The following is a 22739-nucleotide window of genomic DNA, read 5'->3' on the forward strand; positions in this document are numbered from 1 at the left end:
TAAACAGATATTGAAAAATTCTAAATATATCCCATGCAGATATGTGTCAGGCCAAGAATTGGGTTTTGGGCACTTATCAGCATTTCAAACTGGTTCCGTACTCGAGCCTCGATAATGGGTGTACCTAAATGACGAATAACGGTAAAGAGCTGGACTATTTAGTTGTTAAGATCCCGTTTTTGGTCACTTATAAAACTTTGAATCGTAAGGGAATAAACACAATCATTGGGGACATTTCGACAATGACCGACGGTGCATCGTTTGATGTGAAACACACCAGCAGATTCACGTGTGCGCTTGACACTTTATTATCGCCATAACATACTAAAATATTCTAACTTTCGTATTAAAAACACATGTCGTCTAAAACTGGAATTAAAGACCTAAACGTAGACGGAACAACCCAATCCGTGTATTTTTTCAAGCATCATTGATTTGAAGTCGTACTCTCCACGAAGATACTTGGCTTCAACACAAGATGGATTGTATGAATATATGCAACTCTGTTTATCAATATTTTGAAACTTTCGTACGCACAAATTGTCAATTAAATTTCCCATTTGTGCACATGCGCAGATATGTAACCAACATTGTTTAGATCAACCCGAATAATCCAGTTGTTTTATTCCGATAATTCCAATCATTAATCTACTAAAGACAATTATTACACCAATCAGAGAATTATTATCATGACCTATTAATGCTCCAAGACAAGCCATCAACTTTTAATTATTTTTTTTCATGTGTTTTCATGAATTTCGAGAATTTATACCATATAAATATCTGAATAAGTTTGTTAAAATTGAATACCCTTAATATTAATATTTTTAATAAATGAAAGGACGTATAAAACGTCATTGATAAAAGTAAGTAGAAGGAACTTAGGGCGAACGTACTCTATGGGCGGAAGAACTTAGGACGAACAGACCAAGGTCGAACATTTAAAAAGGGCGAACTGACCCGATACCAAATTCACGCATGCGTACTACAATAATCTAAATTAAAAACATCCGGTTACAAGTAAACAAATAACGTTTATGTAAGATGAGATGAAATCTAATAATTTACATAAATAAAAGGGTATATATTTTTACATAAAAACATGAGAAACTATAACACTTACGATAGTGATTGTTTTTCAAGCCTAACTTATAAATTAAATGATGCAGAAGATTAATCATGTGTAAAAATCGGTGTCACGAAATGGCACCGAAGTTGTAATGAAATTGTAATACACAGAAAGGGATACGGCATACAACCTGGTGACATTTTCAATGATTTTACAGCCAGCAGTAAAGGCTTTCAGAAGACTTGAAGTCTTCTTCCACCAAAAATACCTATGATAATATGTTTTGTGGCAGTGGTTTGCAGGATAATGTACAAAAATAGAGCATCATTCCCTCAACACAATTTTTCAATATCTCAACAGATTTTCAATAATAAATGAAATCATTCAAAATAGTATCTCAATATGTCTTTTTACACTTTCTGTAATACTTGAAATAAGTTTTGTCTTGTCCATAACACAGTTTGTTTATTACTGGTCTGTTCAAATTTAGTACAGAATGAATGCATCCATCTGTATTAAAATAGATTTTCATTTCTATATTAAACATAAACCTCCAAGGAGACATATAAATTATCTAATAAATATACCACTCAGCAACTGTTAATAAAATAATCTCACAATAAAAAAATTTGTAAGGGTTCTGCGGAACCCAGTGTCTCGCCTACTTTTGCTGTTAGTCGCAGGCTCAACAAAAATGAGGAAAAAAATATTAAAAATTTTCCTCTAGATACTATCTTTAGATTGTAAGTTCTGTTTAAGTTTGGTAAAAATCCAAGAAGGTTTATGAATCTAATAAATGTTTTAAAAACTTTAACTGCAGACCGTACGTAATGTTAACTGGAATAAAACTAAGTCCATTTATAAGTAATATATGGAAAAACAGGAAAGAAATTTTTACAAAATGTCCTTCTAGATACTAGCTTTTGATCACAAACAAGCTTCTGTCCAAGTTTGGTACAAATCCAGGATAGTTTAAGAAAGTTATTAAAATTTTTAAAGCTTTAACCACAGAGTGAATGTAATGTTAATTGGCAGAAAAACTAAGTCCATTTGTAAGTAAAATACGGATAAACAGGATTTTTTTTTAACAAAATTTACTTTTGAATACTATCTTATGATCACAAACAAGCTTCTGTCAAAGTGTGGTATAAATCCAGGATAGTCAATGATAGTTTAAGAAAGTTATTAAAATTTGAAAAACTTTAACCACAGAGTGAATGTTATGTTAACTGGCAGAAAAAACTAAGTCCATATATTAGTAAAATACGGATAAACAGGATTTTTTTTTATTAAATTTTCTTCTGGATATTATCTTATGATTATAAACATGCTTCTGTCCAAGTTTGGTACAAATCTAGGATAGCTAAAGAAAGTTATTAAAATTTGAAAAACTTTAACCACAGAGTGAATGTTATGTTAACTGGCAGAAAAACTAAGTCCATATATGAGTAAAATACGGATAAACAGGATTTTTATTTTACAAAATTTACTTCAGGATACTATCTTATGATCAAAAACAAGCTTCTGTCCAAGTTTGGTTGAAATGCAGGATAGTTTAAGAAAGTTATTAAAATTTCAAAAAAACTTTAACCACAGAGTGAATATTTGTGGGCGCCATCGACGACGGAATGTAGGATCGCTATGTCTCGCTTTTGCGACAAAAGTTGCAGGCTCGACAAAAATTAATAAGAAATTACACTGAAAGTTTATGACTGTGGATATTTTTCCTTGTAAGACTTTTGATAAAATCAAAAATGATTTGCAGAATTTAATGTCTAAAAATTTATTCTTACTTGGAATATTCTTTCCATTCCCTATTTAGAGCCAGTATAATTTGAGATTCCTCCAGTAAATGTTTCCTGTTCCTAACGATGGAACATTGGACTGAATTCCCAACAGCTTCACCAAGGGAGGCTGTTTGCTGTGTCAGTTCTGGGTAACGTAGATGGTCTTTATCTTTACCGCCTGGAAACAAATAAACTTCTTCTAGACATTGTAAACTGCCAAAGAGAGTATTACAACTTATAACAGGTACTGGTCTGATAAATATATACTGTGGATTCAGTATTATTCGTTAGATACCAGTTTTCGTGGATTTCTTGGGTAGAAGGGAACCACGAATTCAAATGGTTAAGAAATTAAAATTTTTCTATAGGAATGTATAAAACCAAGAAATCAAATAGCCATGAAAATGCAAGTTTTCATCAATCCTCAAAAATAGTTGTGCCCACGAAAAAAAAACGATTCTACAGTAGAAGTCTCATATGATTCTGTAATTTTGATTGGTAAAGGCATTCCAAAAATTACATTTTATTTCCATGTAAAAAATAACATCATTGACTACAAATGCTCTCTGTGACAACATTAAAACAATGCATAGAAAAAAAACCAAAAGGTTTGATTTATCATGTAATTTCATGGTTGTAGCATGGAAATGTAGTTATGAGAATTGAATTCTTCTTTTTGTAATATTATAGGGTTGTAAAAAGGTTTTGAAAGTGCTCATTTTTTTTTTGTATAAGTGCTTCCAGAAGATGAGCTTGGTAAATGCTTTTACACAGTAATAAAATTACAAATAGAAGCATTCAATTCTTTAAAAGAAATTTACAAGCAAGTTTAAAAAAAAATCAAGACAATTTGATCTACAAAAAGCAATTGTCTTGATAAGGAAAATATACCATACTGTCTTTACAATTTGTATTTGAATATATTTCAACATAAATATTTGATGTAACATAATTTAAATTGTAACAAATTATAAAATTAAATCACTGGGCATTCAAATGATATATACCCATTCTTTCAATATCCTGTTGCAGAACGTATCTGGAAAAATGAAGTAACAACTGGATAAACTTTTCTCCACCAGGTGACAGGAACAGAGACCCAGTTATCCTGGGTAAATGGGAGTCCGGTTCATTCTGAAATATTTTAAATACATATGATACTTCCAACCTTACAAATACATGTACCATAAGAGTAAATACTTTTTCGTTAACCAAACATTGCTGAAAACACAATTTTAGGATTTATAATTATTTTCTAATTTTCTAAGCATAATAGACTAATTCTCCTAATTATTAAAAATGTTAAAAAATAGTTCATTTTTGCATAAAAGTATGGAGTAAATTTGAATTTTATAAAAAAAAAAATTGAGTAACAATATCTTATTTCTTATTACAAGAACTAAAAGATATATTCTGCCTTCATTAACACATGTAAATAGTTGGTGAAGATCATATTTAGATGTTTGGAACTATGTACCGTATTTTGCGGAAAATAAAACGCACCCCTAAATAAGGCGCACGGCCGTTTTTTGGGGGAAGAAGTGTTTTTTTCCTTACATAAAACGCACCTGAATATAAAGCGCACCCTAATGAAAACGTAGTATGCATTCTACTGACCTTAGAGTAATGAATGTTCACTCGTTTTTGTAACTCACTGCGTAACATGTTTCATTTCTATTTTCAGATTGTTGAGAAAGTTGAAAGGCATTTTGATTATATGTATTTGTTTCATATTAAAATAAAAAATGTTAATAAAATTATTATACTTTTCTTATTGTTTTAATGACGCCAGATTCATTAGTTGTTTTTGTCAACAATGGCCATGTGTTGACAGCGTGGGTGTCCATTGAACTTGTTGTTTTGATTAAAATTAGTTTGGTGTTGATTGCTCGTTAATTGTTTCAATTGGAATCAAGGATTTTAATCTTTCTTGAAAATGTATTCATTAAAGGTCACTCAAGCCATAAAACTGCCATTGTTTACCTTGATTATTACGTAATACCAGGTATACCTGTAGCCACATGTTAACTGGTCACGCATAAGTCAGGGGAAAACAAATTATCAAATTAAATTTGAAGAATTTTATTATTGTCTATAAAATAAAAGTTTTAGTTTATTAGCTTCAAACATTTTTAAATTTAAACTTGGTTGAATACTACGAACAAAACCATTCAGTTTCTGCAAGTCATTGTCTATTTTTAACTGAAAGTGAGATGGGCCACGGAAAGGGGAATTCAAATAAGACGGCGATATATAAATGTCTTAGCATATTAAATTATGAAAATTAATATTCTTTTCTTCATTTCATACATCCGATAATATGTGGCTACAATATTTCATGAAGATATTTCATTTTGAAACACAATAAAACGAAAAGCAGTTACTCCTCAATAGTATATCCTGTATGGTACCTCTTTTCAAACACGCTTATCTTTCTTTGTTTATGAAACACTTTAAAGGGTTCATTTCAGCACATGGTTATCACCATCGTCATTAAAAGAGACTTGAAATATTGGAAAGAAACACAATCACTTCCTTTATTATTCCTTTAGGAGATTTTATTTAAAAGCACATTAAAACAACAAACCATTACATATTTATTGTAAATACACAATTAATATCCTGTATGGTACCTCTTTCAAACACAGTTATCTTTCTTTGTTTATGTAATGAACACTCATGTTATCAACTTCGTAAGCCAACAATGAAATAAAGAACAAATGATAAAGTATATATATTTTTATTCATAACAAAATATGCCACATGAACAATTTATCAAGTCACTGCAAGCACTTGACAATCTGAAGGTCTCCATAAAAAAAATCCAGATATAAATTTTTTTTCACACTTGCCCTGAAACACTGAAAATATACGTACATAAAGCGCACCTGAGTATAACACGCAGGGACAATGACAGAGAAAAAAACCTGCGGCTTATTTAACGAATTTAACGGTATTGACTGAATGGACTGATTTCAAAGTAGCTTTAGTAAAGGCATATGTTGAACAAGTTTCAGGAACACATAATTGTGCTCCAATTTTTTCACACACTTAACAAGCTGCTGCTTAATTTTTGTTATTGAAAAAACATAGCACTTGTTTTTCATGGCTCTGTTATTCTTATAGCTGAGTATTTGTATATAGATATAAGAACATGTGGTATGAGTGCCAATGAAACAACTCTCCATCCAAGTCAAAATTTATAAAAGTAAAATGTATACCTTTGATATATTATTCAACCAGTTATTACAAGTCCTTCTGAACTGGGCTTCTTGTTGCTTGTCAATTATGGGCCAACAATGTCTGAAAAAAAAATAAAAATTAAACACTTTCAATCTATCAAAATTAAAACTATAAATATTTGCAAATATTAAAGTTTAATACACGTAGTTGCAATTTTCTTACAGTACACCAGGGCTTCCAAAAAATATTTGAGGCAGCCGCACATTTTATATCTTATCCCGATTTGAATCCCTTAAGACTAAGTAACAAAAGGCAATTATGGTAATCAGTTGGCCATCCCAATGATTGACATTAAAAAAACGATATTAAACTTTACTTTGATATAAATTTGATGTTCTGACGTGAACTGTTAATTTGGCAGTGCATCATTCGAAGTGTGCAACATCAGTGTACTAATATCTGCCTTAGACTCTTTATTTGTGCAAAATAATGATGTCAAAAACTTTACTTTCGTTTTTAAAAGCACATTTTCCTAATACCGAATGTTGACATGACAATGATAAAACATGGACCAGAGACGGATACGTAAAATCCATGTACTTTTACAAAGCACGACTGAGTGTAAGAAGCTCTTTCCACGTTATATCTTCAAGAAAATACTCGAAATGAACGTTAGATACAGGTATCAATGATAATTTTAGCATTTTTAAAGAAATTAGGATGCATAATTAAATTTCCCACCTGCACACACGTGTACTAGTTCAAACAATGTAGTTCTGACGATTTTTCATTAAAAACCTTTTTAAATTTTTCATTAAATCATATTTATAAACGCATTTCTTATAATTTTAATCTTTTTGACTAAATTAATTAGATGCAAATCGCTGAAATATAAGAAAATAACTTTGAATAGACCGATGAATGTCCGGTACAAAATAGTTTACCTGTCATCTGAACAGGTAGATTTCAGCTGTCCTACAACTAATTAGCCTTGATTAAAATGAGAAGGTATGAAAGTATGGGTTGTTTTGATAGTACTTAATCATCATGTCACTTTTAAGACCGGAAATGTGTGGCTGTTTAAGGAAAAAGGTTGGGTCAAAAACATCGTGAATTATGTTAAAATAACTATCTCTTAAGAAAGCCTTGAACACTAAAAAGTAGATGTCCGTTTCATGCTTTTCCCAGGCAGACAATGTCTGGTAAATTTATAAATGTCCGGAATATATGACCGTTTTGGAAGCCATACAGTACACACTTAACCATTATTCCTAAACCACATATTAAGCACAGAAACAGGTAGCTGGTAATTTTTATGAGTTTTCTTCATGACAATTGAAATGGTCTTTATTTTCAATTTATAGCGAAATTCCTTCAATATACATACATGTATAATTGCAATTCTGTACCTAATGACTGATATTTGTCACTGGACATTGAACACCCATCAATCATGATTTTTTTATTATTTTACTTAATCTCATTTTTTGTTTTGAAGTGTAAATTTACCTAAACTCTTCTCTGCACATGACTGGGTTTAATTTCTCAAACAGGAAATGTAAAACAACTTCACTGCCCCTCTTATTTGGCAAATCAAACATGTTTCTGTAAAAGAGCAAGTAGAAATCAACACTTTATATGAACAAAACATATAAAACTATTTTTTTATGATATATTGCGGTATAATCTTTTAATGTCTAATTGCAAATTTCAAAGCTTTTTAAGTGGATTAGAATACTGAAGGATATAACTACAACTAGTTGAATTTTTCTTGGCTTGCCTTACACATTATTTTAAAATAAAAAGTTAAAATTGACCATGAAACAAACTGTTAAAATAAAATAAAACACATACAAGAAGAATATCACTAATTCATTTCCCTCTTTAACAAGTTTTTTTTCAAATGAATGTATTAGCACCATTCCTTATGTCTAATTTCTACTTTAAAATTAGGAAGTAATAAAAAGTATATGTGCTAATTTTTGAAGTCTTGCAGAAACAAAATTCCATACAAGTTACTCTTCTCCCATCATTCTAAAAGTATTTGTCTTGGTTCCAATTATTGGAAGATATAAATTTTTTTTACATGTACTTGTAATTTTTAATGAATATATACTTGTTAAAGGGAATTTTGTTGTCTTGTCCTTCTGCTGCTGCATCAAATCCCAGAACTTGCAGATTGGTGAAGAAAATCTGCTTCATGTCAAGCGGATCTCCCATCATTGCAAATATTGGTCAACTAACAGCTCTGAAAAATCAAACACAATAAATATGAAATTTTAATAAATATTTTAATAGCTTGCTCTACGAAAAAGAGGAATGCCCTTAAGGGTAATACAAATCCAACATTTTATATTTAATCATAGATTTCATACAACAGTCAATGGATTACCTTTTCTTAGTAAGAAACTTGTCTTTTTTCATATTTATTTCCTTAAAGCATGTGCACAGTACAGGATATAGAATGTAAATTGGAACCTATTTTTGGAAAACACATATTTTTCTAAATTGTGCAGCTTACAGATTTTCAGACCCGATTGTTTTTTGGTCACTTAAATGAATTATTTAAGAATGCCAAAGGCGAAGTGAGCGACTATGTCGCCCCAGGAGAAGCTCTAGGGAGAAATTTATGTTGCCCTTGATTTTCTTTGTTTAGCTAACAGTCCTTCAAACCTTAATGAGATGAATAAATTTGATAGTATTTTACTAATGGATGTCACTATTTGAATTCCGAAGTTGTATATTTTCATAATCTATAAGTACAAATTATCCGCTACATCTCACACCATATTTGTTAGAGATTTACACATACTTATTCATAGTATTGAAAGTTCATGTGACAAGAGCAGACCAGTGTACCTAAATAGGTATATTTTGGAAAATTGTAATTTGCTAAGGACTAGTGGAACACTCTAAAAATAGGTGAAATGAAAGATCTTTAAATTTTGTATGTACCAGTATATATAATTTTTTCCAACTTTTTTTTTTTATCAATATGCCATTTGTGTATGCAGCAAAGATGAACATTTTTTTAAATTTCAGTCTCACAAGCTTATTATGCAATTATCTGATTAAATAATGAACATACAACTTCGTGTATTTGCATGAATATTTCTATGGGGGGGGCTAGGATGAAAAATTTTGTCCTGCCTATTTATTTTTCCCTCTATTCGGTCCTGCCTTTTTATTTTTCACTCTATTCGGTCCTGCCTTTTTTTTTTAGTTTATCCTGACTTTTTTGTTACATAAATTGTCATCCTGCCTTTTTTTTTTGCAAATAATCTCATCCTGCCTCCTTTTTTTTTACTCAAAACTCCTGTCCTGCCTATTTTTTTCAAATTTCATCCTAGCCCCCCCATAAAAATCAAATGGTAGCTCCCTAATAATACTTGGCTAAGTCTGCGTAACAAATACTTTACTTGAAATATATGATTGTTTTTTTAGAAATAACTTTTAATCAGTATGGTCACTGGCATAGTTTTACTATAGATTTTTTCTTCTTTTTCATAAGAAGGATGAATTTTCTATTCTTCTCACATAATAGGATTTACCACTGTACATGTACTGTACGTGTAAAGAAAGACGATTGAAACTATTTAATTCTGACATGAATTTGTCAGGTCAGAAAGTGATCCAATATAACTTTGCATTCCGAAAAAGTGAAGAATGCAATTATCAACATAAATTTTGTTTTAAACAGAATAACAGAATAAAAACAATGTGAAGTCAAATGTTATAGGACTATATAAATGTTTCCTTATGAGTCATGGTACATGTACAAAAGGCACATCTTTATTTTAGCTGTTGATAAATGTCGTATTACACAATCATGGGTAAGGTTCATAAACCTTAAAACATCATCATTGACAAAACAAGCAAAAAAATCGACAAATTAGAAAGTTGAGAATTTTGGATGTTGCAGGCACAGGCATGTCATGTGTATATGTCAACATGACAACAAAATCACCTGCTCGTGCTACCTACGGATTTGCATTTCCTTGATTCAAATGCCTTAGCTTTTGACCTTACTCTTTTGACTTCATAAGAATGCAATAAATTGATTATCTCTTATCCTGTTGTCATGTTAAAATTCAACGTAAAAGCAGGTAGTCTTTCGAACAAGCCGCCACAAAAATGGCCGGAAGTAATAGTAGTTTCACCATATGATGCACACCATGCAAAATAAATATCATTGTTTTCATATATAATTTTCCTATATTATTGAATTTTACTTATATGATAAGGTTTTTCTTTCAAGTTGTCATTAAATCATTAGACATATTTTTCTTGTGATCGATAAATTTTTATATTTTGTTTGTGGACTGTATATAGTGTCAATAAAAACATGTAAACAACATTTTTGACAACTGTGAGAATATTCCATCCCTGTCAATCTTATTTAGCATATCTATCTAGGAATGGAAGGTGCAGTGCAATGACTGAATTAAAGAGATAAATCCACACAATATTTCACGAAAAGAAAAATAAAGATCAATCACATGAATATACATTAAAAAAGGACACAAAATCTCAATCTCAACCTATATTAGCATAGATATAATAGCCATAGATAAAGTACTGATCCCTCATCAAAAGCAGATGAAATTTACCGAATTTTTATCACCCACTTAATATTAAAATGTCATGGTTGGAGTTAATTATCCATAATTGGTAGTTCTGTCGATCCATATCAAAAAGATAACAAATTATAAGGAAGCGTGTTTTATGATTATTTTGGGTTCATTAAAATTTTACGAACTTATCTATTTTATATTGGTTTTTTATTCCTGCATGTGACTATTGCACTGCCATTATATAGAACTAGTAGTAGTCACAGGTTAATCTCATTAAATTTCAAAGAAATATTTTACTTTGCCTTCTATATATGCCTGATTCAAATGAAACTGCATTTACCCGAGAATAAATTGATGATTTTTTTTTCATTTAATGCCCAATGTCTTTAAAGTGATATCGTGTATGTAGATCTGTCATTTCAGAGGTTTTCTTGTTTACGGGTAAAACAGATCAAAATCTGCTCTTTACGATTCCAAAATCCATTGTATTAAAATCCTGAAAATCAGAACAATCTGAGACAAAAACTTGCTGCACACGATAGCAAAAACAATTGTTTTGTAAGTCATTCGGTAACACAGCTTTTATTGTACAGTATATGATGTAGTAATAGCCAGTTATAAGGTTGAAGGGCCTATATCTATACCATATTTCCTTAGCAAATATTACATTCACAGTCTTTGAATTTAAACAGCGTGAATCTCAATACACAAGTTTATCTGTGCATTTTTAATACAATGGATTTTGGAATCGTAAAGAGCAGATTTTTATCTGTTTTACCCGTCGAAACCAATAACCTGTTATATTTGTATTTATTCATAAGTGCACATTTGTAACCCGATGGTTTGGTGGCATATATATTAAATATTTCATTGACTGCAAAGTCAATTCCTAGTGATTTTTGTTGTTGGATGTCAATCGATCCTTTTCAGGGAATAGCTTTTTAGTTTATTTGCTCCACACAAACGACATTCATAGTTCTTCTTGAAAGTTAAAAATTTTTGTGACGTAGACAGAGAAAAAAGAGTTAAGCTGCTAACTCTTGCAAATATTAAAACTGTTTCGCTTTTACATGAATGGTAGATGACACCTAGGTTTTATTTATAAAAGTACTTCACATATCAAACATTTTAATTTTCTAGTTTCCACTTTTCCCTTTTTTTTCAAATTAATTTGAGACTCAGTATCGAACCCCAGTCGGTTGAAAGTTATATTGTAATACATTATGGCAAGTATGGTTTACATTTCTAAATAGATGCCAAAGAAAGCAGGACAGATGTACCAAAATAGCTCATCTACTACTGCATTTTTATATTACCTTTTTCTTCATTTACAAAAAAAATCTTTTAATGGCAGTAATTAAGTCATTCTGCTCAAACCAATAGTTTATTCCTTACTGGAAAAAAAAAATAATTTCTACATTCGCAAGGTTATTTCTCACATATTAAATAAAATGATACTCAATAAGAACTTTTTTCTTCAAATCGCCATAGAAAAATTCGACTCAGTTTGACCCCTTAACAGTGCCTATCGTCAGCTGATGGTCATATTTGTTTTTCGTAAATTGTTTTGTTATAGATTAGGCCATTAATTTTCTTAATTGAATTGTTTCACGTTTTTCAAGTCGGGGTATTTTATAGCTGACTAAACGATATGGAGTTTTCTCATTGTTGAAGGCCATACGGTTGCCTATAATTGCTTACATCCACTTCATTGAACTTTGGAGGATAGTTGTCTCATTGGCAATCATACCACATCTCCTTATTTTTATATTTTATACATAAACTCTATTTCAACCTGAAAGTCACATTTTTTGTCCTACTTATTGATCCTCAGGATCCAGATAACAGTATACCATTAGTTTGCTGTATCTTAAATGAACAATGGGCCTCAATTTGAGGTTATATTATGAATACCTGGCTTGCACAAAATTAATTGACACACTATATATTTTCAGACTTGAAAATGTAAATACAATATACATGTTTGACATATTTTTTTAAAACTGACCTTTATTAAATTGTTTAATATTTTCTTTTTCTTTTATAATAGATGGAATAATAACAAAAGTTTTACTGAAGATGAGAAGTGGTGAATTTGACTTAGAGAGCATTCATTCTTTAAATTTGAGAGAACTTGGTAAGAAAGTGATAAAAATTTAGAAACAATGACCCAAATGAGGAATAAAAGTGTTAAAGCATGAAGCAGTATATTTTATACCAATTATATAACCATATTACATCTTTTGTGAGCAATTATTCATTTGAACTGGTATATGTAATAATTGGTTAAACAATCTCCTTTAATTTCTGACACAGAACAACTTTCAAAACCAGCTAGTACTTAAGTATGATCCTTAGTTTTAATGAATATTCATATTGAAACAAAATGTTTGAGATGCCAATGTTTATACTGGATGGTAAAGCTAATACAATGAAGTCCAATTGACAATTGGTGTAACTGAGATATTTTAGCTTTCTTATAAAAAAATTAAACAAATGGCAATTCATTTATACTTCATTTTCACCATTTAACAATATCAAACAGTATATTTAGGTTATTTGTAATTAAGACAGCAATTCAACAACACACGTTAACCAAAATAGACATTTAGAGTTCACAACACATTCTTTAAAAATAATGGACCAACATCTCTTGATAAACTTTTACTCATCATGAATTTACACAAGTTGTGATTAAGTGCATTTAAAGAGGTACCCAGCTATCTTGTACCAACATCAATTTTTTAACAAACAAAAGCCTTGAAGTTGCAGTGACAACCCCCTGGATTCCTAACTTGGAACAGGCACTTTAACATGTAGCAATCTTAAACTATTTTTTTTTGTTTTTTTAAAATTCACAAAAAGTACTGTTATGTCATTGCTAATGATTTAAAGTCTTTTTATATTGAATATTAATTATTGTACCATTATGTAGCAATTTTTAATGATATTGAACCTAATATAGAGTTCAGAACTTCTGTGTAATATCTTTACCATTAAATCCATGGTAAACTACTGCAGTTTTCCAATGAATTTTATAATACATTAGGACTCTGAAGTATGTTGTTTTTAATCTTTTTACACTTTCTGTGAATGCAAAAAGCAGTAAGGAAACTTATTCTAACCTTAATTAAATGTTTGATTGATAAAATATTTTTGACAGAACATAAGTGCATTTTTCAATTTTTATTTTTAGTAAATAAGCATTCTAATTCAAAGCAGCGGGAATACTTTATTTGTGTTGCCTTAAATTGTCTACCCTAATAGGGATATAGTATAGGCAGTTTTGGTTGTAAATCGTGACACAATTTGCAATTAGTCCCTATATACTCAAGGTAATTAAAATTCAGATAAAAAAAACCTTAATCCTTCCCACCAACCCTATATATTTTTAAAGCAGGAAACCCTAAACCAGTTATTTCTATTTTGGCCTTACTGTTTATCTTTTTTTGTAGGCATTTCGGATCTAGGTTGCATAAGTGAATGTGCATCACTTGAAAGACTTAATTTGGCCAGAAATGACATATCAAAACTAACCAAACTGGCTGGACTGAACAACCTAACACAGTTAAACTTGTCTGCTAATAGGATTGTCTCCCTTGGTAAGTAAAGCTGAAAGCACAATATCAGATTCATAAAGCTAATTTTACTTAAAGGGGCATTAGCTACGAGATATAGAAAAAAATAAAATATGATTTTTTTTGTTCAATCATTAATGAAAGTGAAATAGTGAAATAATATTTCATTCTTAGCAGCCAATTTGGTTCAATTTTGTCAAAATAAGGATGGTTAATTAGATGATGTGTAGACAAAAATACACACGAAATGTTGATACATATAGAGTCCATGCATTGTTAATTGTTTGTTTTAGAGTTTTTGTAATTTGGATATATGTTTTAGTATGTTATAAATCAAATATGAATATTTAAGTCAAATCGATGAACTTGAATTTTGTAGGTCCGAGTACACAGTTATTTCGTAGTGCATTTCTTTTAGACAATAAATGAAAATTAAAAAAATCCCACCTGCGCTTTCTCAATAATATTTTTACAGTGTGTTGTACTACTTTTGGGACAAATTATATCAAAATTATAGAAAACTTCATCGGCTCTAACTCAAAATATGGACAATTTTATGTTAAGGGGGTCTTCAAATCTTTTGACAGCTTCCGAAGTGCTAATTTTTAACATTTTTCAGCTGGACCAAATCACTACTTTACTTTAAAATTCATGACCCAATTTTTTTTACAGTGTCATTTCACCCCCCTACTTGCTATTTGAGTCATAAAACATGGAGAAATAAATTTGGAAGGGGTATAAAAAAAAATGGCAAGTAACACACTGTCAACACTAGGGACTACATTTGTGGACAATGAAAATCAAAGGACGATAACTGTGTACTCGGACCTAATGCCCCTTTAATACAATGTGTTTTTAAATTTTTTTTCATGATCTGATACTTGATTTAACTCATTAATGGCATGTTCACTCTGTAATATGCTGCTGAATGCATTGGGGAATTTACCTACTCTTACGGAGCACTTGATATCCCTTCAGATACAATTGTTCTCCTTCATCAGACAATGTCTTTGCTACAACAAAAGTAAACCTTCAATACATACTGAAGCTTCCTGAATGTTTTTTCTTAAGCTGTTAAATAGTACTAAGGGTAAACTTGTTTTGCTTTATGATAAAAAAAAATATATAAAGTACAGTCACATGAGATCTAATAGACCAATTCAGAAATGCAGTTGCATTATGAGAACTGTTTTTTAAATGTTCTGATTTGTCTCGATGTCATTTACAAAGATTCTGATACTGCACAACATGATTTACGATGATGGAATGAAGATTTGTGTATTGGTTGATTAAGGATGTAAAATCACAAGTTCCTGTTTGGAGAATGACTCACTTCATGCATATTCAAGCAAGAAGTTTAAAGCGTTAAGAGGCTACCAATAAATAATATAATTTATTTGGGGTGTTTAAGTTTAGAAAGAAAATTAATTTGAAAAAAATAGTTATTACTTTGGAAACGAATAAGAAACATCCTCATTTCAGTACAAATCAAACATTGATGTATATTTCAGATTGTATTGTACCTCTCTGCAGTCAAATCATCTAAATATAAATAGTTGCAGAATATGAACCAGCCCTTTTTGGTTTGGTAAACATAAACAAAGAATACACATGTAAGGGTGTGTGTGTTTGTGTATTGTTTTGATACTTAGAATTGAGAATGGAAATGGGGAATGTGTCAAAGAGATAACAACTCGACCAAAGAGCAGAAAACAGCCAAGGCCACCAATGGGTCTTCAACACATTGAGAATTTCCGCACCCGGAGGCGGGCTTCAGCTGGCCCCTAAACACAAATGTGTACTAGTTCAGTGAAAATGGACATCACACTAAACTACGAAACAATTAAATGATTTTACATGTATGTTTTTCTTTTCAGAAGGACTACAGTCACTTGAAAGTTTGCAACATTTGAATCTTGCTGGAAATTTAATTGGCAGGTAATTGTTAACCTTTGTTTCCTGATAGCATTAAAAATATCAATGATTTTAAATTTTTTTTTTTTTTTTTAACGTAACAATAACTTTATTGCATATTTGCTGTAACAACTTACTAAGTTTTAAAAATTACTTTACTTACCAATGACAGAAATGTGTTATTCTACTTACCAAAAAAGTTAAAACTATTGTTCTCAATTATAAATGCAATAATGTATGAAACTACACTAAATTTTAATTGTACAATCTTCTATAAATTGTAACAAGGGAGGTAATTCTGTATATATTACACATTTTGGTTTCTTAATTTGTTATACATGCAGTGTTGTATGTAAGAAGAAATTTAAAAACACAATAAGACAGTTAATGTGCATTGTTTAAACAAAAAATATGTATAGATATATATGTATTTGTTAATACACAATCATAGGCAGATAAAGTTTAAATAGAATTCTAAATTGTATTGGTATCTATTCTTAATATAATCTATAGATCCACATGCCTGCAGCAGATAGAAATCATTGCAATTAAAGTTCTCTTACCATGTACACCAAACAATGGGCAAGTAACAGAAATGTTCTAATTGAAAGTTTTGAAGGACAATCAAAGATAAACACTACCCTAGTGAAACTTCCTTTTTTCAGGATCGTATCTGGTGTAATGTTAGCACCTCTGTCATTACATGCTAGGCACAATTTTTTGGTCATCAAAGATGTAAAAAAATAGTTGTGAGTTTGTCTCTCTTGAGAGAATACTGTAAATCAAATCTGTGTGTACAGATGATTACAAGGGGGGAAATTACTATGACTTTGTTTGGTTAATGTATAAGCGCTATATGAGAAATGATGATGAAATTTATAACCTTTATCCAAGAAACCAGAGGTCTAATTTTTAAAGGGTACTTATGAGTACACACTTTAAAAACAAGTACAAGTTCTTGGTAAACTCTTGGATTTACTTTTGCAAGAAAACAGTTATTTTGATTTTCATTTTATAATAACTGGTTCAAACATGTAATGAATATCATGTTGGGCATCACTATAGCTTGATGTATGGATATTTTATTGAAATAGATTAATAATGTGATGTCTCTGAAAGCTGTTAAGCGTATTTAAAATTTTTAGTTAAATCTTGGTCTTTTTTACAGATATTGTACTGAAATACTATGAAGAAATTATCAGACTCTTAACGACCGTACTAATTTCAATTTTAAATGTCTGCTTGAGCAGGAATGAAGTTTACTTTTTTTCAATATATCTACACAAAGTATGAAACTTTTGTAACTGTATTGTCCTATTTTTTTCAGTATTGATCATTTGAGATGTCTTACCGGACTAGACAAACTGAAAACTCTGAGACTGTGTGATAGGACTCATGATTTGTTTAATCCTGTATGTATGAACAAGAATTACAGAACAGATATGATCAGCATGTTCCCAAACCTGGAATGGCTTGATGGTAATACAGAAACAAAAACTTTTACAGTAACAATAGAAATAAAATAAATAGCATATTCATCATAAAAATTACCACTGATGGACTGATGATTAATGAAATTTTTGGTAAACAGGAGATAACATAAAAAGATTACAGCTCTTCTATAAAAGCATGCAAAGCAAACCTTTGATCAACTTGCTTGCTATGTTTGCTTGGATGTTTGCAAACAATAGGTAGGCGGAGTTTCAGTCTGTTTTGTATATACTGGAATTTGATTAGAAAATAAAAATTGACATGCAATGAAGTTAATGTTTATTGTCCAATCAAATTCCAGTATATAGTAAATAGACTGAAACAGACTACCTACCTTTTGTTTACAAACTTCCAAACAAACATAGCAAGCAAGTTGATCAAAGGTTTGCTTTGCATGCTTTTATAGAAGAGCTGTAACAGGAATTAAAAATAATACTGGACTGTATAACAGACAGTATCAACCACAAAGACAAATAATAACAAACAACACATGATCCAGATAGCCTGGTACAGAAACAATAGTGGTGGGGATTAAACCAGTTTAATGTGCAGACAAAGCCCCTCCCCCCTTTTTTTCCTATCTAGACCATATATCATGGAGGTAATTTTATAATTACAAGCTTTCATGTAACTAGAAAATAAGGATATAATTTATAAAACAAACTAATACGAAGGCAAAAGATTTAATTTTATAGCGAAAAATTCTTAACTATTCTAACTACCATTTACTTCTTATACATTATTAAACAAGAATGTGTCCATAGTACACGGATGCCCCACTCGCACTATCATTTTCTATGTTCAGTGGACCGTGAAATTGGGGTCAAAACTCTTAATTTGGCATTAAAATTAGAAAGATCATATTATAGGGAACACGTGTAGTAAGTTTCAAGTTGATTAGACTTCAACTTCATCAAAAACTACCTTGACCAAAAACTTTAACCTGAAGCAGGACAGACGGATGAACGGACGAACGAACGAACGAACGAACTAACGGATGCACAGACCGAAAAACATAATGCCCCTCTACTGTCGTAGGTGGGGCATAAAAATATGATCAACTATGATTAAATTTTTATCTGTTAAATGGAAAACTATACCAAGAGTCTGATTTAAAAAAAAATCTATGAAATAAGTTGATAGTTAAATTAAATTCTTAAAAATCTTTCAAAATACAATATATAATTAAATGTACAATATTCTATATTTTTATTTACTGAAAGTCATTTTTATTTTTTATTTATTGAAACCTATGTTTATTTTTTATTTATTAAACTTTACAAATTTATATTCATTTTTATGTTTTCTTAGGTGAGAAACTGATAGGAAGAGGCAGTGAAGTATTTCAGCTGTGTCAGAAGATAGAAGAGGCCCTTGAAGGTGCGTAATGTGTTTATTTGTTTGCTTTTTTAAGGTTTAATATTTAAACCACTTCCAATACATTTTGACAACTTTTTTTTGCAGTCAGTGTACTTAAAAGATAGTACTCAGTATTTTTATACTATGTTATTTTTATATTTTCTCTAATTCTGTAATTGATTTAAACAAAGTCACTATTCGTTCCCTTTAAAATTGTTCACTCTTGGTTTACACATGACCTGTTATGACTTACATTATGTAATTTATGGTGTTGGTTTTTGCCCAATTTTGATAATGGATACTGTGACCAATAGACAAAATATTTACTTTCACCAGTGGTATATAAGATTCTTATGGTGGAATTATTTCCTCTAGTGCAGGAGGTCCCTGGTTTGATCCCTTGCCAGGTCTAGACAAAATTTTGAAATTTGTTATTTACTTTATTGTCCAACAAAACCAAAAAAATACTACAAAATATAAATACATGTATTATTAAACTGACACAATAAGATAAAATGACAAAAACACATAAAGTATTGTAGATTTTCTGCTTAATGCAGATATGAATAGTTTCATTTTAGTACTATTCTTTGTAAATTTACCAATCCTTAATTTTGATTATACAGTCATTGTCGAGAAATGAAATATATTGTCATCAAAGTTTTCATTCTTCATTTCAAAAAAGCAAATACATGTAGCATGTTTTATGACCATATCTGTTTTAATGGTTTAATTTATTTCTGTGTGTTCAAAAAGTCATTTAGGTTGCCATTTTGGTATTTGACCAGTTGAAAATGATAAAATAATGTATATTGTTCAAAAAGTCATTTAGGATGTCATTTTGATATTTGACAAGTTGAAAATGATAAAATAATGTAGATTGTTCAAAAAGTCATTAGGTTGTCATTTTGGTATTTGATTATTTGAAAATGATAAAATAATATTGTAGATTGATTTCCTTTTTGTAGCAAGACAAGAAAGTGAATCACTGAGCCACTTGCCAAAACCATCAAAATGGGTACCAGATGAATACTGGGAACCATCAAATAAATTTGAAGAATCTATATTGTCTGACGCCTCAGAAGAACTGGAAGGTATATTATTCAATTATGAATCAAGTCATCACTGAAAAGTAAGATGATTTGGGGAAATTGTCATTGAAACAAAATCAATCAGTAACAACATGAGAATAAAAATATCTAAATGTTACCTTAAAACTCTTGTCAATGAACACTAGCAAATGCCACAGGGTAAGCTCAAAAGCCCTTCAAAGTGGTAATGATGAAGATAGATATTTTAGAAATTCAGTCTTCATTGATAACAAAAAAAGTAAACATTTCTGTATTCTTAATTTTTTTTGCCTTTTTTTTCTATTCTTTAGATTTTTATTCATCCTTTTTTTCCCCATTATTTTCTATTCTGTTTTAAAATCCCATCAAGATCCTCTGAAATTGTACAGATTACTTTCAATATCCTAAAGGACATGATTCACTTTAGGCCAACTATGGCCTTGAATTTCAACTTTATCATAAAATGTAAATTTTGCCATAATTTGGTTCTGAAATGGGTCTATTACAAAATCCTTACTACTAGGTTAAACAAATCTATATTCAGTTCATGAGAGTACATTCCAGGCTTTAAAGTCAGCACTTTTTGGATATATAGTCAAAATACAATGATTTTGTGCATTTTTCAGACCTAAAAGCTTCAGAAACACTTGGCCACAACCTACGATCCAAAAAGATGTCAATGATGATCTTGAATCCCTAGACACAAAAATTCCTGGATCAAGGGTGGCAGCCAGGGTTAATTATGCTAAAAATTGTTAAGAATTATTTTTAAAATTTGACCAAAACTGATGTTTCATAATAAATAATGCTTAATTAAGTGGTCATAACTTTGTCATTTATAATGTGATATGTGAAAAAGAAATTATTTTGAATTAATAGTAATATCACAACTATTTCTAAGTGAAATTTGTAGTATTTAAGCCTGTTTAAAGGAAAATATAAAATATCTTAGGGCCAATTTTAACCGTTGGTGATATGAATTCTGAATATGAACAAAAGGAGATGTAGGGGATATGTCAATGAGACAGCAACTGGAACAAAATAAATTGTTATTGACTTCTAGTGTTACAATTTAATCAATCAAACAGCTAAAAACAATCAGCACACATATTTTGTTAAACCAGTGTTTTCACCTGATATCATAGAATACTATTAATGGGGAAATTATATTTTAATTACTGGTACATAATAACATTTACATATTTTAAGCTACTTTTTGTGCAAGTATTTATTGGTTTAATATTACATAGTAAGATTGTGTCTTTTTTCTTTTCAGCCCTGCTTATGTCTTGTAAATATTCAGTGAACAAGTCTGAAGACACTCTGAACTCTTTGAAAGAATCATCAAAATCATGACATAGGGCAATTATAGACAATCATACCACATCTCCATATTTTTATAACGACAATAAAATAATAATAAAATAAAGTCTCATGATATTATAAACACTAGATATTTTTAATTCTTACTTTTGTATGAATCTCAGGATAATTGGAGTAAAAAAAAATCTAGGATTACCCTATGACACATACATGTATCTACATTTGCATTTGTGTTGTACATGTTTATGATTTACAGTGAAAACTGACTCAATCAAACCAAGACAAAACAGAATTTCATGCTAAACCGAATTAATTTCAAAGTCCAGTTGTAATTCCCTATTTGTGTTGTAAAAGCTAGACTGTGTAAGCAGAAACTTTTCAACCCTGAAATATCGAACTCATTTTAAAGTTCTGATTCGGGATATGTATTGCAATAATCCCTGTCAAAACAGATAAAAGGATCAATACTTATAGGAAAATAATTGTTTTACATACTGTAAATTCAGAAATTATTGCGTGCATTTATTTTTGTGATTTTTCAAGAATGGACAAAAATGCGAGTTTAATTATTGCGATTTCGAAAAAATCTACATACAGATCTTTGTTTCAGTTATTAGAATGCGAGTTCTTATTATTGCGATACTCACCCAGTCGCATTATTCACAATAATTAAAACCTTGCGATAATTTCTGAATTTACAGTAATGGATGTCCAGTGTTTTCACATGTTTTACATGTAGAAATTGTTTACCTCAGATGATAACAATGTTTGAATTGGGGTGCCCTTGAGGTGATTTTTAACTTTTGTATACGAATTGAAAAGTGTTCACATGAGAAAGTGAATTATTATAGTCATTTAAAAAATCATTGAAATTGGAAACTCCAAAGCGTGAATAGAGAAAAACAGAAATGATACACTTTCGACAAAACAAAATGGTAAAGAATTGTCTTTGAAACCCAACATAGAGGTGATAGCTGAATCCGAAGGCAATTATCCCAATTTAAATTCTTCTACAATTGTGCAGAGTTCCTTGTAGGTACCCCATCAGTGGATGAGCTGGATGATTATGTTCCACTCAAAAAACTGAATGTGTAGATTGGCAATGAAAATTAGCAACATATTAGAAAAAATTGATACAGAGAGGATTAGTGAAATGCAATGGTGAAGCTGATGATGATTGTATCGATGAAAAGAGGATCGCCTTGGAATCAGGAACTTTGCTCTAATTTTAAATAAAAAGTATTGTTTTTCGAACATTTTTGATGAAAATAATTTTTTAATGCTGGAAATAGCAATTTTCATACATCAAAATGTGATTTATCACATTGTTGTCTTTGGTTTTCAGTCCGGACAGTGTCATTTTTGACAGGTTTTGCTGTCGTATTGAATTG

At 30.3% G+C, this 22739-nt stretch overlaps 2 protein-coding genes across 4 annotated transcripts in view; one reads left to right on the top strand and one right to left on the bottom strand.

Moving 5' to 3' along the window:
• Positions 1-10172, bottom strand: part of LOC127735070 (uncharacterized) — a 30648-nt gene extending 20476 nt beyond the window's left edge. For 2 of the 3 annotated variants that reach the window (XM_052245163.1, XM_052245161.1), the window contains exons 1-6: positions 10069-10172; positions 8156-8287; positions 7549-7644; positions 6078-6159; positions 3864-3990; positions 2863-3034 (exon numbers count right to left, since the gene is read on the bottom strand). In XM_052245163.1, the coding sequence (XP_052101123.1) occupies positions 2863-3034; positions 3864-3990; positions 6078-6159; positions 7549-7644; positions 8156-8262 (584 nt within the window). In that variant the 5' untranslated portion in view covers positions 8263-8287; positions 10069-10172. Of the gene's footprint in view, positions 1-2862; positions 3035-3863; positions 3991-6077; positions 6160-7548; positions 7645-8155; positions 8288-10006 lie in introns of all 3 variants that reach the window. The other variant, XM_052245162.1, reaches the window with a different exon arrangement.
• A 214-nt stretch (positions 10173-10386) lies between these two features.
• On the top strand, positions 10387-21477 carry LOC127735072 (leucine-rich repeat-containing protein 61-like). The gene is made up of 8 exons (XM_052245164.1): positions 10387-10464; positions 12664-12750; positions 14069-14215; positions 16069-16129; positions 17433-17584; positions 18908-18976; positions 19924-20049; positions 21302-21477. Exons 1-8 carry the CDS (start codon positions 10458-10460, stop codon positions 21379-21381), a joined length of 729 nt encoding a protein of 242 aa, XP_052101124.1. The 5' UTR covers positions 10387-10457; the 3' UTR covers positions 21382-21477.
• The last annotated feature ends 1262 nt before the right edge of the window (positions 21478-22739 follow it).

Source organism: Mytilus californianus, unplaced genomic scaffold, assembly GCF_021869535.1.
Source record: "Mytilus californianus isolate M0D057914Y unplaced genomic scaffold, xbMytCali1.0.p SCAF_3, whole genome shotgun sequence".
NCBI lineage: Eukaryota > Metazoa > Mollusca > Bivalvia > Mytilida > Mytilidae > Mytilus > Mytilus californianus.